Source organism: Labeo rohita, chromosome 13, assembly GCF_022985175.1.
Source record: "Labeo rohita strain BAU-BD-2019 chromosome 13, IGBB_LRoh.1.0, whole genome shotgun sequence".
Taxonomy (NCBI): Eukaryota; Metazoa; Chordata; class Actinopteri; order Cypriniformes; family Cyprinidae; genus Labeo; species Labeo rohita.
This window is the reverse complement of record NC_066881.1, coordinates 13,227,496-13,239,558: the sequence shown is the minus strand read 5'-3', so window position 1 is coordinate 13,239,558 and position 12,063 is coordinate 13,227,496. Positions and strand designations below refer to the sequence as shown.

General features: G+C 35.8%; 1 protein-coding gene across 2 annotated transcripts; it reads left to right on the top strand.

The window, feature by feature from the left end:
• Positions 1 to 174: 174 nt before the first annotated feature.
• On the top strand, positions 175 to 10,808 carry LOC127174770 (cation channel sperm-associated auxiliary subunit epsilon-like). 2 transcript variants are annotated; one of them, XM_051125351.1, is made up of 19 exons: positions 175 to 220; positions 361 to 385; positions 493 to 570; positions 3,496 to 3,599; positions 3,729 to 4,227; positions 4,320 to 4,767; positions 4,939 to 5,258; positions 6,123 to 6,242; positions 6,391 to 6,449; positions 6,572 to 6,650; positions 6,762 to 6,814; positions 6,906 to 6,959; positions 7,052 to 7,082; positions 7,327 to 7,406; positions 9,146 to 9,245; positions 9,326 to 9,406; positions 9,529 to 9,686; positions 10,260 to 10,310; positions 10,395 to 10,808. In XM_051125351.1, the coding sequence occupies exons 3-19, from the start codon at positions 556 to 558 to the stop codon at positions 10,519 to 10,521; spliced, it is 2,379 nt and encodes a 792-aa protein (XP_050981308.1). In that variant the 5' UTR covers positions 175 to 220; positions 361 to 385; positions 493 to 555; the 3' UTR covers positions 10,522 to 10,808. The 2 variants fall into 2 exon arrangements, with proteins under 2 accessions (XP_050981308.1, XP_050981307.1); XM_051125350.1 differs by lacking the exon at positions 175 to 220 and having other exon boundaries at positions 265 to 385.
• The last annotated feature ends 1,255 nt before the right edge of the window (positions 10,809 to 12,063 follow it).

Sequence of the window (12,063 nt, the reverse complement as noted above, 5' to 3'; positions counted from 1 at the left end):
AGCTCACCGCATGCTGTTATGTGGTGTAAAAATCCTGGATTTCAAGCTGTAAAGCCACTAGTTTCTGTAAGTACACAGACAAATATATCATCAGGTTTCACATTTTCTTTTCATCAAGTAGCATTTTCAAATATTTCATTATTTCATTGCAGGATGTGTCTACAGAAAAAGAAGAAGAGCGGCACCTTTATATAAGTGACTCATTTTTCAGGCTTGCGTGGTATGCTGTTATTCCTTTGCTCAGGTTTTAACCAGCTCAACTTCCTTCAGCTTTTTTTACATTACAAAATGCCAAAAATTGCTTAAAAGAGAAAATACTTGAGAATAGATATTTGCTAAACTTTTTTCCATGTCCATTAGAAATGCATCTGAACGTGATTCCCAGGTGAGACCTTTACTCTAATCAGAAACCTTTGTTAGATGCAAACCTGGTTGAATTGTTCCCTTAATCAAGGCCATGTGGTTTATGATGCTGTTTTGTGTGTACTGTAGACTGTCAGAATATGGATCATTGATCCAGACAAAGCAGATGAGGCTGAAATCAACAACACAGCAATGATTCCATCTGTAGTAAGTCTTTTTCTTAAAAACCCTTTGTAAAATGTTAGTTATGTAATGATAATTGTAAGTGCCTAAGGATACAGTTGAAGTCAAAAGTTTACATACGCCTTGCAGAATCTGCAGAATGTTAATTATTTTACTAAAATAAGAGGGATCATACAAAATGCATATTATTTTTTATTTAGTACTGACCTGAATAAGATATTGTACATAAAAGACATTTACATATAGTGTACAGGAGAAAATAATAGTTGAATTTATAAAAATGACCCCTTCAAAAGTTTACATACACTTGATTCTTAATAGTATGTTGTTACCTGAATGATCCACAGCTGTGTTCTTTTTCTTTTTCTTTTTTTTTTTGTTTAGTGATAGTTCATGAGTCCCTTGTTTGTCCTGAACAGTTAAACTGCCTGCTGTTCTTCAGAAAAATCCTTCATGTCCCATAAATTCTTTGGTTTTCCAGCATTTTTGTGTATTTGATGGATTTGAGATCCATCTTTTCACATTGAGGATAACTGAGGGACTTATATATAATTATTACATTAGGTTCAAAAGGAAAAACGATGCATTAAACGGTGCACGATGCAGATTAATGCATTGAGAGATGAGATTTTATTATTAAAATGTATTACAGTTTTTCTCAATTGCTTAAACACATTTCTTGAAATTATGCCTCTTTTTTATGAAACTCTAAACACAAATCCATAACTTCTAACTCAATTCCCCGAACTTACTATATTCAGGTCAAAATGAAGCTCTCCACTCAAAACAACTCAGTCTTGCTGAAAAAAACAAACTTTCCTCTCAGACATGACACATAAACCCTCAAAAACACACACACTACAACATAGTTTTACACACTGATGAGATCAATTCAAAACAATACTACGAAAACAATAATAAGTGTTGCTTGGAAAAAAAATTCACATGATGAACACAACGAATGTATGTATTTGCAAGTGTTTTAATCCTTAATTTATTGTAGTGTAGAGTACAGCACAAAACAGCAAACAACAACAAAAATAATTATTCTGCCCCAGCATCCTGTCTTTGGTCTGGGACAGGCCAAAGAACCTCCTCAACATCACAGACCCTGGACAGGTAGCGGGGGTAAAATCCTCTTGCATGCCTGACCCAACCCTGGCATGCATCAACTAAAATATATGAGACTGCTTGTTTTCTTGCCCTTGCCCTTCCTATTTCTCTTCCACGTTGTTGTTATGGTAATTTAAAAAGGACCGGATGGGATTTACAGTTACACTTTTACTAGTGGTCTGAGAAAAAAAAAAAAAAAAAAAAAAAAAAATAAAAATACATTACAAAATCATTGTGACATAGAAAAGAAAAAAGAAATATGGCCAAAGGTGGAAATATAAATTAGAAAGTGCACTGTCAGAATTTGTAAGTCTTGTGTTGTCCTCTGTCTATATATGCTTTCTATTTGAATGTTCATGAGATGTTGAGATGTATCTTTGAGCTATTTCAGAGAACTGCTTTATCATTGGTTGATCTGTAGTCTCTACATTAGTGAAAGTCAATATTCACTTGAACAATTCATGGCAAATTTACAAAAAGTCTAATAGAAATGTGTAGAATATGCTTGACAGTTTATGACAACTAGATAAAAAATTTTGCATTTACTGCAAACACATGTACGATGAGCTAATAACTTGATGTTTTGAGGGGTAAGACTATAGCACAGAGAACTATATGCATGTAATACATTTTGAGCAACATGACAATAGGAACTGATAATGTAGGAAACCGCAGACAAATCAGTTGCATAATCAGTTGCACGAATGTACCAAAGCAAACGCAACTTATTCAAAAAAATTAGAAACATTGTATGATGTGAACATGTAGTTTTGAGAATTTCATTACTGATCTGAGAAATGCACCAAACTGGAAGCTGACTTTGGCCCTTTTATCTCCATCAAAGGTTCTGATTGGTGTGTGATATATTTTGACTCCTAGTGTTTCCACTTGGGTAATTGTGTGCTAATTGAGCTCCAACTTTGCAGACTTGAGTGAACAATATTGAATGCTAGTGCTTTCTAAATGACCACATGGTGTAAGCACTGAGAAATGTAGGGATTTGTGTGTAAAGTTTTGCAGTAACAGTTCACCAAATTTGACTCATGTGTTAAAGCAGGGGAATAGTGTTTATAGTTCAGGGAAATGGGTGTGCTTTTTGAAAAATGGCATTATGGTTTTGAAATTTTAGTTCAAAAGATTGGTTATAGTGTTTTAGCAATTGAGAAAAACTGTAAGATGTGTAGATTTTTCTTATTTTGCCTAAATATCTTTTTTTTTTCATTCAGTACTGCCCTTTAGAAGCTACAGAAGATACTTACATGTTTTCCAGAAGACAAAATAAATTAAACTTACCCTGATCTTCAAAAGTTTTCACCCCCCAGCTTTTAATGCATCATGTTTCCTTCTGAAGCATCAGTGAGTGTTTGAACCTTCTGTAATAGTTGCATATGAGTCCCTCAGTTGTCCTCAGTGCGAAAAGATGGATCTCAAAATCATACAGTCATTCTTGGAAAGGGTTCAAATACACAGAAATGCTAAAAAACCAAAGAATTTGTTTTTCTGAACAACAGTGGGTAACAGTGGGTAGTTTAACTGTTCAGGACAAACAAGGGACTCATGAACAACTATCACTAAACAAAAAAAAAACACAGCTGTGGATCATTCAGGTATCAACACAGTATTAAGAATGAAGTGTATGTAAACTTTTGAATGGTGTCATTTTTAAAAATTCATCTATTATTTTCTCTTGTGTAAATGCCTTTTATGTGAAATAACTCATTCAGGTCAGTACTAAAAAAAAAATTCATTATTTTGGTAAAATAATGAACATTTTGCAGATTCTGCAAGGTGTATGTAAACATTTGACTTAAACTGTATATCTCTGTACCTTTCCAGTATTTCAGATATCTTACCAAGCGTTTATTTGTTGGTGGAGAGTTTGCAGTCATCGAGTTGTCTTCATTCCCTCAGGCAATCCAGAGTAATTTTACAAATCAGGGGTAAAGCAATTCACTTCTGTTCTAAGTCAGCCTTTTTCCATTTACTCACTTCTAATGTTCAGTAAATATATTTACAATAGTGATCTGTGTAATATCATAGCAACCTTTCACAATCGTGATTTATTTCAGGTTTTGGGAGGCTCTCCTTCTTGGTGACCATAAATATCATCATTTGCACATAATCAGTCAGTCAGTATCTTTTCATGGAAAATCTGTTGCTTCTAGTCAACATGTCTTTTACGGGACATCTCCAGAGAAACCATATGGCGACAAAGAGGTGTCCCTGCGTCTGCCAACTGGTAGTCCGATGTCAATAGTATGGGGTGCATGCACCCCATACCGAGCCTTGCTCCTGTCTGACAAAGGCACATTCATGACCAAGAATGCTTTCCTCACTTATGAGGAGATGAAGGTTGATCCTGGAGAATTGTTAATGCCGGATGAGGGTTATTATGTTGTTTCTGATGCCGTCTTATTGGGGAATGGCTCAGTTTTCCACATTGGAGATGCTCTTTTCTGGAGGGACAATGAGGATGGAATATTGAGGAGGAATCCAACGAAATTGATAGATGAAGGGGTTAAAGGCCTGAGTTTTAGGACTCATTGTGCAGATGACTACCCCTTGCCAGTGAGTGTCTCCCATTTGTAAAAATCAGAGTTGTTTTTTTTCTCAATATAAGGTTACCAAAACGTTGATTGTCTCTTGTTTTTCATGTGTAGGAGTTTGAACTTGCCACTGTTCTTGCTTGGACAGACCATGAGCTTTATAAAGGTGGGAAGAATCTGGATTGGACAACTAATAGCAGCTACATGTCAAACATACTGAGTCTTCCCAAAACTGCTACCATCCTTAATGCTGCATTTGGATCCCATCCTGCATCTTTGAGTGCACTGGTGATGTATACTGGATCTGTGCAACTCTACCTGCTCACATCCTATGAAAATGAAGGCATCTGGAGAAACAGAACTTTATGGAGTAGGAATGTTTTACAAGGGCCATTTCAGATGCTCTTTGTCAGTGCAGCCTTGGAAACTCTGCTGGTGTGGAACAAAGACACTATGCTTTATAGTTTTCACAATGATATTGAATGGCGTTACCTGCAAATAATGGATTCCTCCAGCATAAGCCAGGAAGCAAATGGTAGCCACATTCATCATGTGGTCATGGGTGAGTGGCAGAAATCAGATTATCAGAAGTGCCAACAGTTGTATTTCCTTCAGAAATACATTTGATATTCAAATAAGGTTGATTTGAATCTCTACGTTTGATGGAAGAACAAAGCTAGTTTACATAAAATAAAATGTGCGTTTAATATGATCTCATAACTTTCCTCTACAGACCACTCAAGGAACATGCTGGTAAAGATGGAGAACAATGTTTTGTTCTTCTGTAAATTCGGCATGAATAAACTGTTTCGGCTGCCCACCTGGAATGACCCTGGACGCTCTGTGGTGCTCTACCTAAACCAGAAGGAGCAGATCATTATGCTGACAATGTTAGATGGAGGTCTGCATGTACAGAAGTACCCTTTACAGATGGAGATCAGGAGTGCCATGCGAGGGGAGGTCCACGACTGTCCCTTTATTGGCTTTACACACAACATGAACAGGCCTGTCTACTACGTTGACAAGGGAGAGGGCATTGAGTTGTGGGCCCAGGTGAGTTGGAGTAGACCTAGCTTATACATCACAAGAGAAGTTACCAAATGTACACTTAAAATGAAGGTTTCTGAATGAGTTGGATCCACTAAATGAGTTTCCCAAAGAACCTTCTTTGCATTAGAATGGTTTAATAGATGTTAGGGATAGTTCATCCAAAAATGAAAATTCTGTCAATAATTATTCAGCCTCATGTCATTCCAAACCTGTAAGACCTTTGTTTATCTTCAGAGCACAAATTAAGATATGTTTGATGAAATCAACCCTGACCCTGCATAGACAGCAATGCAAATGACACATTTTAGGAAGCTACAAGAATACTTTTTGTGCGAACAGAAAAATAACTAACGACTTTATTCAGCAATTTCTTCTCTTTCGCATACATGTGGTGCTGCTGACGTAAGAGCCGGCATACATTGCATCTTGTTTACAAGCAGAGGAATTCACACAAATGCATTGTGGTATCCTATTGTGAATATGTGTCGAAGACTAACATGGAAGAGAAGATATTGTTGGATAAAGCCATTATTTTTATTTTCATTGCGCAAAAAATAATTCTCGTAGCTTCTTAAAATTAAGGTTGAACCACTGATGTCACATGGGCTATTTTAACGTCCTTACTATGTTTCTGGGTTTCGAACATAGTAGTTGCGTAGCTGTCTATGCAGGGTCAGAAAGCTCCTGGATTTGATCAAAAACATCTTGTGTTCCACAGATGAATGAAAGTCTTACAGGTTTGGAACAACATGAGGACAAGTAATAATGACAGAATTTTCTTTTTTGGGTGAACTATCCCTTTAAAGGTTCTTTGTGGATCCATAAATGCAACCCAAATATTTGTATTTTTGCTTCTGTGTTTTCCAGATAGTCAACCATGAAGGTAAAAACATCAATGTGACGCTAAGCAGGAACAAAGACCATGTGTTGCACATCACAGAAAGGACCCATTTTGAGAGTGTGCACCATCTGGATACAACAAACAAGGTCTGGACAAGAGTCTTTTAAATAAAGCCAATCTTCATTGAGCTGTGTTTAAAATACTGTTTAGGTAGTCAGTTGTTTGTGATGCTTAAGCCAAGTTTGAAAAAAATTGCCTGGGTATATTTATTGACAGTCTTTGTTCTTTTTCCAGACCTTTTACATTTATCAAGATGCAGGCTACAGAGACATAACTAACAACTCTGATCTCCTGTGAGTGTTTTTAGTAATAGCACATCAATGAAAGATTCTTGTACCAACAAATTTAACCGTATTCGTTAAGACAACTAGTTCCAATTATCATAACAATCATCTTGTCATGTAATGAAAAACAGCTGGAACTCAAGTGATATAGTCTCTTTGGAGCTGGTACCAACCCAGGTTGATAATTCATGCAATCTTCCAAAAGAACAGGTAGGTTTTTTGGTTATTGATGATTTTCCTTTTTCTTTGTGGAAAACATTTCCTGCTAAAAAAAAAAAGGTGTAAAGATACTATAGCACTAAATAAGGCTTACATTTGTAGATTTCCCATTTCTTTGTGGGTTGCCCACCAAACAGACACATTCGTGTTATAAAGTAAGTGTCATCTGATTATCTAACAATATCATTTACAATGTTATCCTACAACCATATAGCAGTTCAAACCTTTTCATGTTGTCCATTGTAGACCACAGAGTGTTCCATGTGAGATGCACACTTTTCATAATTATACCATTCCAGGGTAATATTCACTAAAAACATGACACTTAATAACAGAATACATCAAATTTGATTAAGTCCTGTTTAATAATTTCTTCAATTGATCTTTTACAGATTTGTGCTTAGTAATTCATCAAAGGATCTGGTGAGAATCTGTCGTAGTAGGCCTGTGTATTTGTAGATACTGACGCTGTAATTTAATTAGTGTCATTGCGATGAGTATGAGAAGCACAGTGTTCTTTTTTATCATACAGTCATATAACAGATTTATATAACAAAACAAAGCAACTATGTTGTGATGACCAGTGCTATAAAAAAACAGGCTGGTAGATCAGTGAAATACATGTGAGGCAACTGGTGATAGTCATGAGTTCTCTAATGTCTTACAGCTTGTGTTCTATGACTGGAAAAGCTTTGGCTGTGTGTTGAGAATCCACTACAAAGATGAATTTCGGCCAGACATCAAACTGTGAGTAAGACACAAGCACAGTGAGACTCTTAAGTGCACAAATTAAATCTAATTAAACCTTCTGAAACAATTAGCAATATGAGTCACACACTGTTAGCACCTTACAGTAAAACAGCACGAGTCATATTGCAAATCATGAGGATTTTATATTTCTGTGAGGAAGTAGATTATTATTGCAGTGCATTTGTTATACAATGGTATAATATAATGTGCAATATATGTGACCCTGGACCACAAAACCAGTCATAAGTAGCATGTTTATATCTGTAGCAATAGCCAACAATTCACAAATAATTTACTCACCCCCTTGTCATCCAAGATGTTCATGTCTTTCTGTCGTATAATGGACTTCAGTTGTGCCCCCAGTTTTGAACGTCCAAAATGTAGTTTAAATGCAGCTTCAGAGGGCTCTAAATGATCCCAGCCAAAGAAGGGTCTTATCTAGCAAAACAATCTGTCAATTTTTTTGGAAAATAAAAATGTGTATACTTTTTAAGCACAAAGGCTCATGTAGCACAGGTTCTGGTATGTGCGTTCACGGCACTATGTACTGTTGAATCAGGTCGAAAGGTCAGGCCAACGTAGGCAGAACCACAGACCCAGTGTTTACAAAGCGAACGCGCAAAGACTAAGAAAGTGCAAGTAAGTCAAACGCTGTTTACAAACAAAAAAGTACAATGTGTTGGATGATTCTGAAGTTGTAGGAGAAAATAAGATGGAGTTTTTTGCCATACTCTACCATTTTTAGCCGGAGTGCACAGACGATGAACTTAGACGTGATTTGTAGTAGTGATGGGAAGTTTGGATCATTTTACCGACTCTGACTTTTGAGTCTCGTTCAGCAAAATGAATGAATCTTTTTTCGAGTCATTTTGTTCATTTTAGCAAAATGAGCATTACGTGACAGCTCCATAAGATGAACAAACTACTCAGAAAAACCCAAAAACTCAAAACAGGTGAACTAATTCCAGTACAGAACCTAACAGGATGTTGCGCATGCGCGACTGAATGAATCACTCCCCGAGACGACTCGTTCTTTGCGAGTCACTTTAAAGATTCGTTCAAAATGAACCAGTTGTTCTAGAACGACCCGTGGACGCGCATCTGAGAGCCTGTGCTATGCGAGCTTTTGTGCTGTAAAAGTATACAAATTTTTATTTTTCGAAAAAAATGACCAATCATTTTGCTAGATGAGACTCTTCTTCTTCTGGGAAAATTTAGAGCCCTTTGAAGCTGCATTTAAACTACATTTTGGAAACTCAAAATTGGGGGCACAATTGAAGTCCATTATATGAAGAAAAATCCTAAATTGTTTTCCTCAAAAACCATAATTTCTTTACGACTGAAGACAGAAAGACATGAACATCTTGGATGACAAGGGGTTGAGTAAATTATTTGTAAATTGTTGTTCTGGAAGTGGACTTCTCCTTTAAGTAAATACCATGATGCATGAAGATATTTTGTCAATCTCCTTGCGTAAATATATATCAAAACTTACTGTTTGATTAGTAATATGCAATCGTAAGAACTTAATTTGGACAACTTTAAAGGAGATTTTCTCAATATTTTGATTTTTTTTTTTTTTTTACACCATCAGATTCCAGATACTGAAATAGTTGTATCTCGTCCAAACATTGTCATATCTTAACAAACCATACATCAAAGGACAGTTCATCAGATCATGTATAAATCTCAGTTTATGGCCCCTGGTCACATATAATGTGTTCTGGTATTTTTAGGTATGATGGAGAGACATTCGTGCGCAGTGTTGATGCCAACTTCATAGTGTGGGAGAATTTTAATCGGAAAGACTATTACTTCAATGCGACCATGCGTCAGGTAATATGCCTCAGATATGTGTGTGTGTGTTCGGCAGTATGTTGTTGTAGAAACCCAAAACCTTTTTTTTGGCTCTGTAGGTAGCCTGCCTTCATGAGGCCCAAACATGGAAATCTATGCTAGTTGATGAGAAGCGTCCTGAAGAGGCCTGGGGACCTCATGTGAGTGTCGTTTACAGCTTTATCTCACTTTAGTTTTCATAACCTGGCTCTCTCTCAGGGATATGAGCAAGCATGAGGTTTATTAGCAATGGAAGAAAAAGAATGTGCTTTATCTGTTTCAGAATTACAGGAGCTGTTTTGTTGACAACTCTGAAAAACTTGGAAACCTTGACCAACCCTATGAAATCATGAATAGGAGTTCCACGAATTATATCTCCTTTTCTGAAGAATACACTGCAATTTATGTTTTTAATGTAAAGATTGTGGATCCAAATTACAGGTGCTTGTCCCTTTCTTTTTAAATAACTTTTAAAGATAAATATTTAAAAGGTCATATTTGTTAACTGGATAAGGACAGTGGGTCTCATTTACTAAGAATTACATGATTTTTAATATTTATACACAACGGAGAACTTCTCACAAAACATTTTAATGTTTATTCACAATGCGCACACACACATAATTTTGTTCTTAAAGGGAAAGTTCACCCAAAAATAAAAATTCTGTCATTCTCACCCTCAAGTTGTTCCAAACCTGTATGAGTTTCTTTCTTCTGCTGAACACAAAACAAGCTACTTTGAAGAATGTTGGTAACTAAACAGTTGACGGTAGCTATTGACTTCATGTTCAAACGCAGATTTCAAACACAAATTCTCGCACAGGCACAGTTAGTGAACAAGACCCATTGTTTTTAATTTTAGGGTGTATTACTGATGCCGATTTTTTTAGGATTTAATAATAACTTGTAGATAGTTTTCAGTTTAAAATTTGTAGTTGATGATCTTCACCACCTGATGGCAGAAACTTGATATGCTCTGTGGTGAGAACTATCTCCTTATTTCCCTCCTCTCAGCTTTTGTGATCTTCGTGCTGTATTTGCAATCCAAACATATGGAATCTCAGTGTAAGCTACTAATTTCTCTTCTGTTATTCCTCTAAAGATCATCTTGGGAAAAAAGCTAAAACTATTAATCTGCTTTCTTCACAGGGTTGATCAGCTTTTCCTCCACTACAAGTTTTTGATCCCATTCCTCATTACACTCATCATACTGTGTTTCATCTTCTACAGATATACCTCCATCTTTCGAGACATGCTTCAGAAGAAATGTGTGTAAATCAGTAGTTAGTTTTATAGTTACGAGAGTGTATATAGTGTAGATACTATCAGTTTACTAATGAGCCTTATTTGTTATTCATTGAATTTTCTGTTTGAATTATACTGAACCAGTCAATTCAGTGGGCCGATTTATGTAAAAATGGATATACGAATGTTTTACACATCTTATGTTTTATAAATAAAGACCATTGTCATTTATTTCAAATCACATATATAGTTTAGATACTGTCACTTGACTTTCAACAAGCCTTATTTCACAGAATCAGAATAAATGTACTAAAATTATACTGAACAATTTATGTAAAATATATCATTCAAAAATGTATTTAGGAACTAATACAGCTTATTTTTTATATTTAAAAAAAAAAGCATTCTTTTTTTCCCCCAAATGAAATACAGTCACAATGATCACTGTTGTTAGTGCATATTATATATTATAATCACTTCAGGATTGTCATATTTTACTCAAACACAAAGCACATACAGCTACAGATACATACAAAACTTACACAAATTTTCTTAAAGGGGTCATGACATGAGAAATCAAATTTGCCTTGATCTTTTGGCATATAAGAGGTCTTTTTAACATTAAAACATCCTGCAGCGTTCATAGCTTAAAACCTCCTCATTATAACAAAGCATTTGTTTAATCAAGCTTAAAAAATGGCTCGTTTGGATCTAAGGTGGGAGGTGATGTCACCCAGGCACAATCGTTTGCATAAACACCGCCTCCAGAGGAACACATAAACGAATAGTCTTATTCTTACCATAGGCCCCACTCACTGGTGTTCAGTTGCTTAAAGGAGAAGTCCACTTCCAGAACAACAATTTACATATAATGTAGTCACCCCCTTGTCATCCAAGATGTTCATGTCTTTCTTTCTTCAGTTGTAAAGAAATTATGTTTTTTTAAAGAAAACATTTCAGGATTTTTCTCCATATAATGGAGTGCTATGGTGCCCCGAGTGTGAACTTTCACAATGCAGTTTACAACTTCAATATCGTCCTATATCGCTGTTTTATCTTTTTTTGTTAAGGGTGTTTGATCATTTTAGCATGTTCACTTTGCAAAGACTGGGTCGGTACTTCTGCAGTGATGTATGTAATATTCAAGCTGTTTGAATATAAATTCATAATGAGTGTCATATATGTTATGAAGTTCCTGCAGAAAGACTCTAGGGGGCAGTGGGTGAAAAAAAGTAAGTCACCTTGATGTGTAAAGGTAGAATGAATGAAGAAGTGTTGTTTATGGTCAAGCAGAACAAGACTCAGTCGTCTTTTCATAAAAAAATAATACAGTGTAGGATGATTTTGAAATTATTTTTGAAGTTGAGGGAGAAAATACGATTGGAGTTTTTCGACATACCCTAACTGTCTTGAGCCAGAATACACAGAGTTAAGGGAGAGCAAGACAAGGGGAGCGTTTGAGATTAAAAAATAGTATTTTTTTAATGAAAATAATAGATCGTTTAGCTAGATAAAACCCTTCTTCCTCGGTTGGGATGGTTTACAACCCATTTGGGATCGTCTGAAGCTGTAT

Excerpts from the sequence above, each read along its gene's own strand:
- LOC127174770 (XM_051125350.1), top strand. The coding sequence starts at position 350 with ATGTCCATTAGAAATGCATCTGAACGTGATTCCCAG. Across the intron at positions 386-492 it reads CATCTGAACGTGATTCCCAG|ACTGTCAGAATATGGATCAT; the intron begins GTGAGACCTTTA and ends TGTGTACTGTAG. Across the intron at positions 9,407-9,528 it reads AAGAGGCCTGGGGACCTCAT|AATTACAGGAGCTGTTTTGT; the intron begins GTGAGTGTCGTT and ends TATCTGTTTCAG.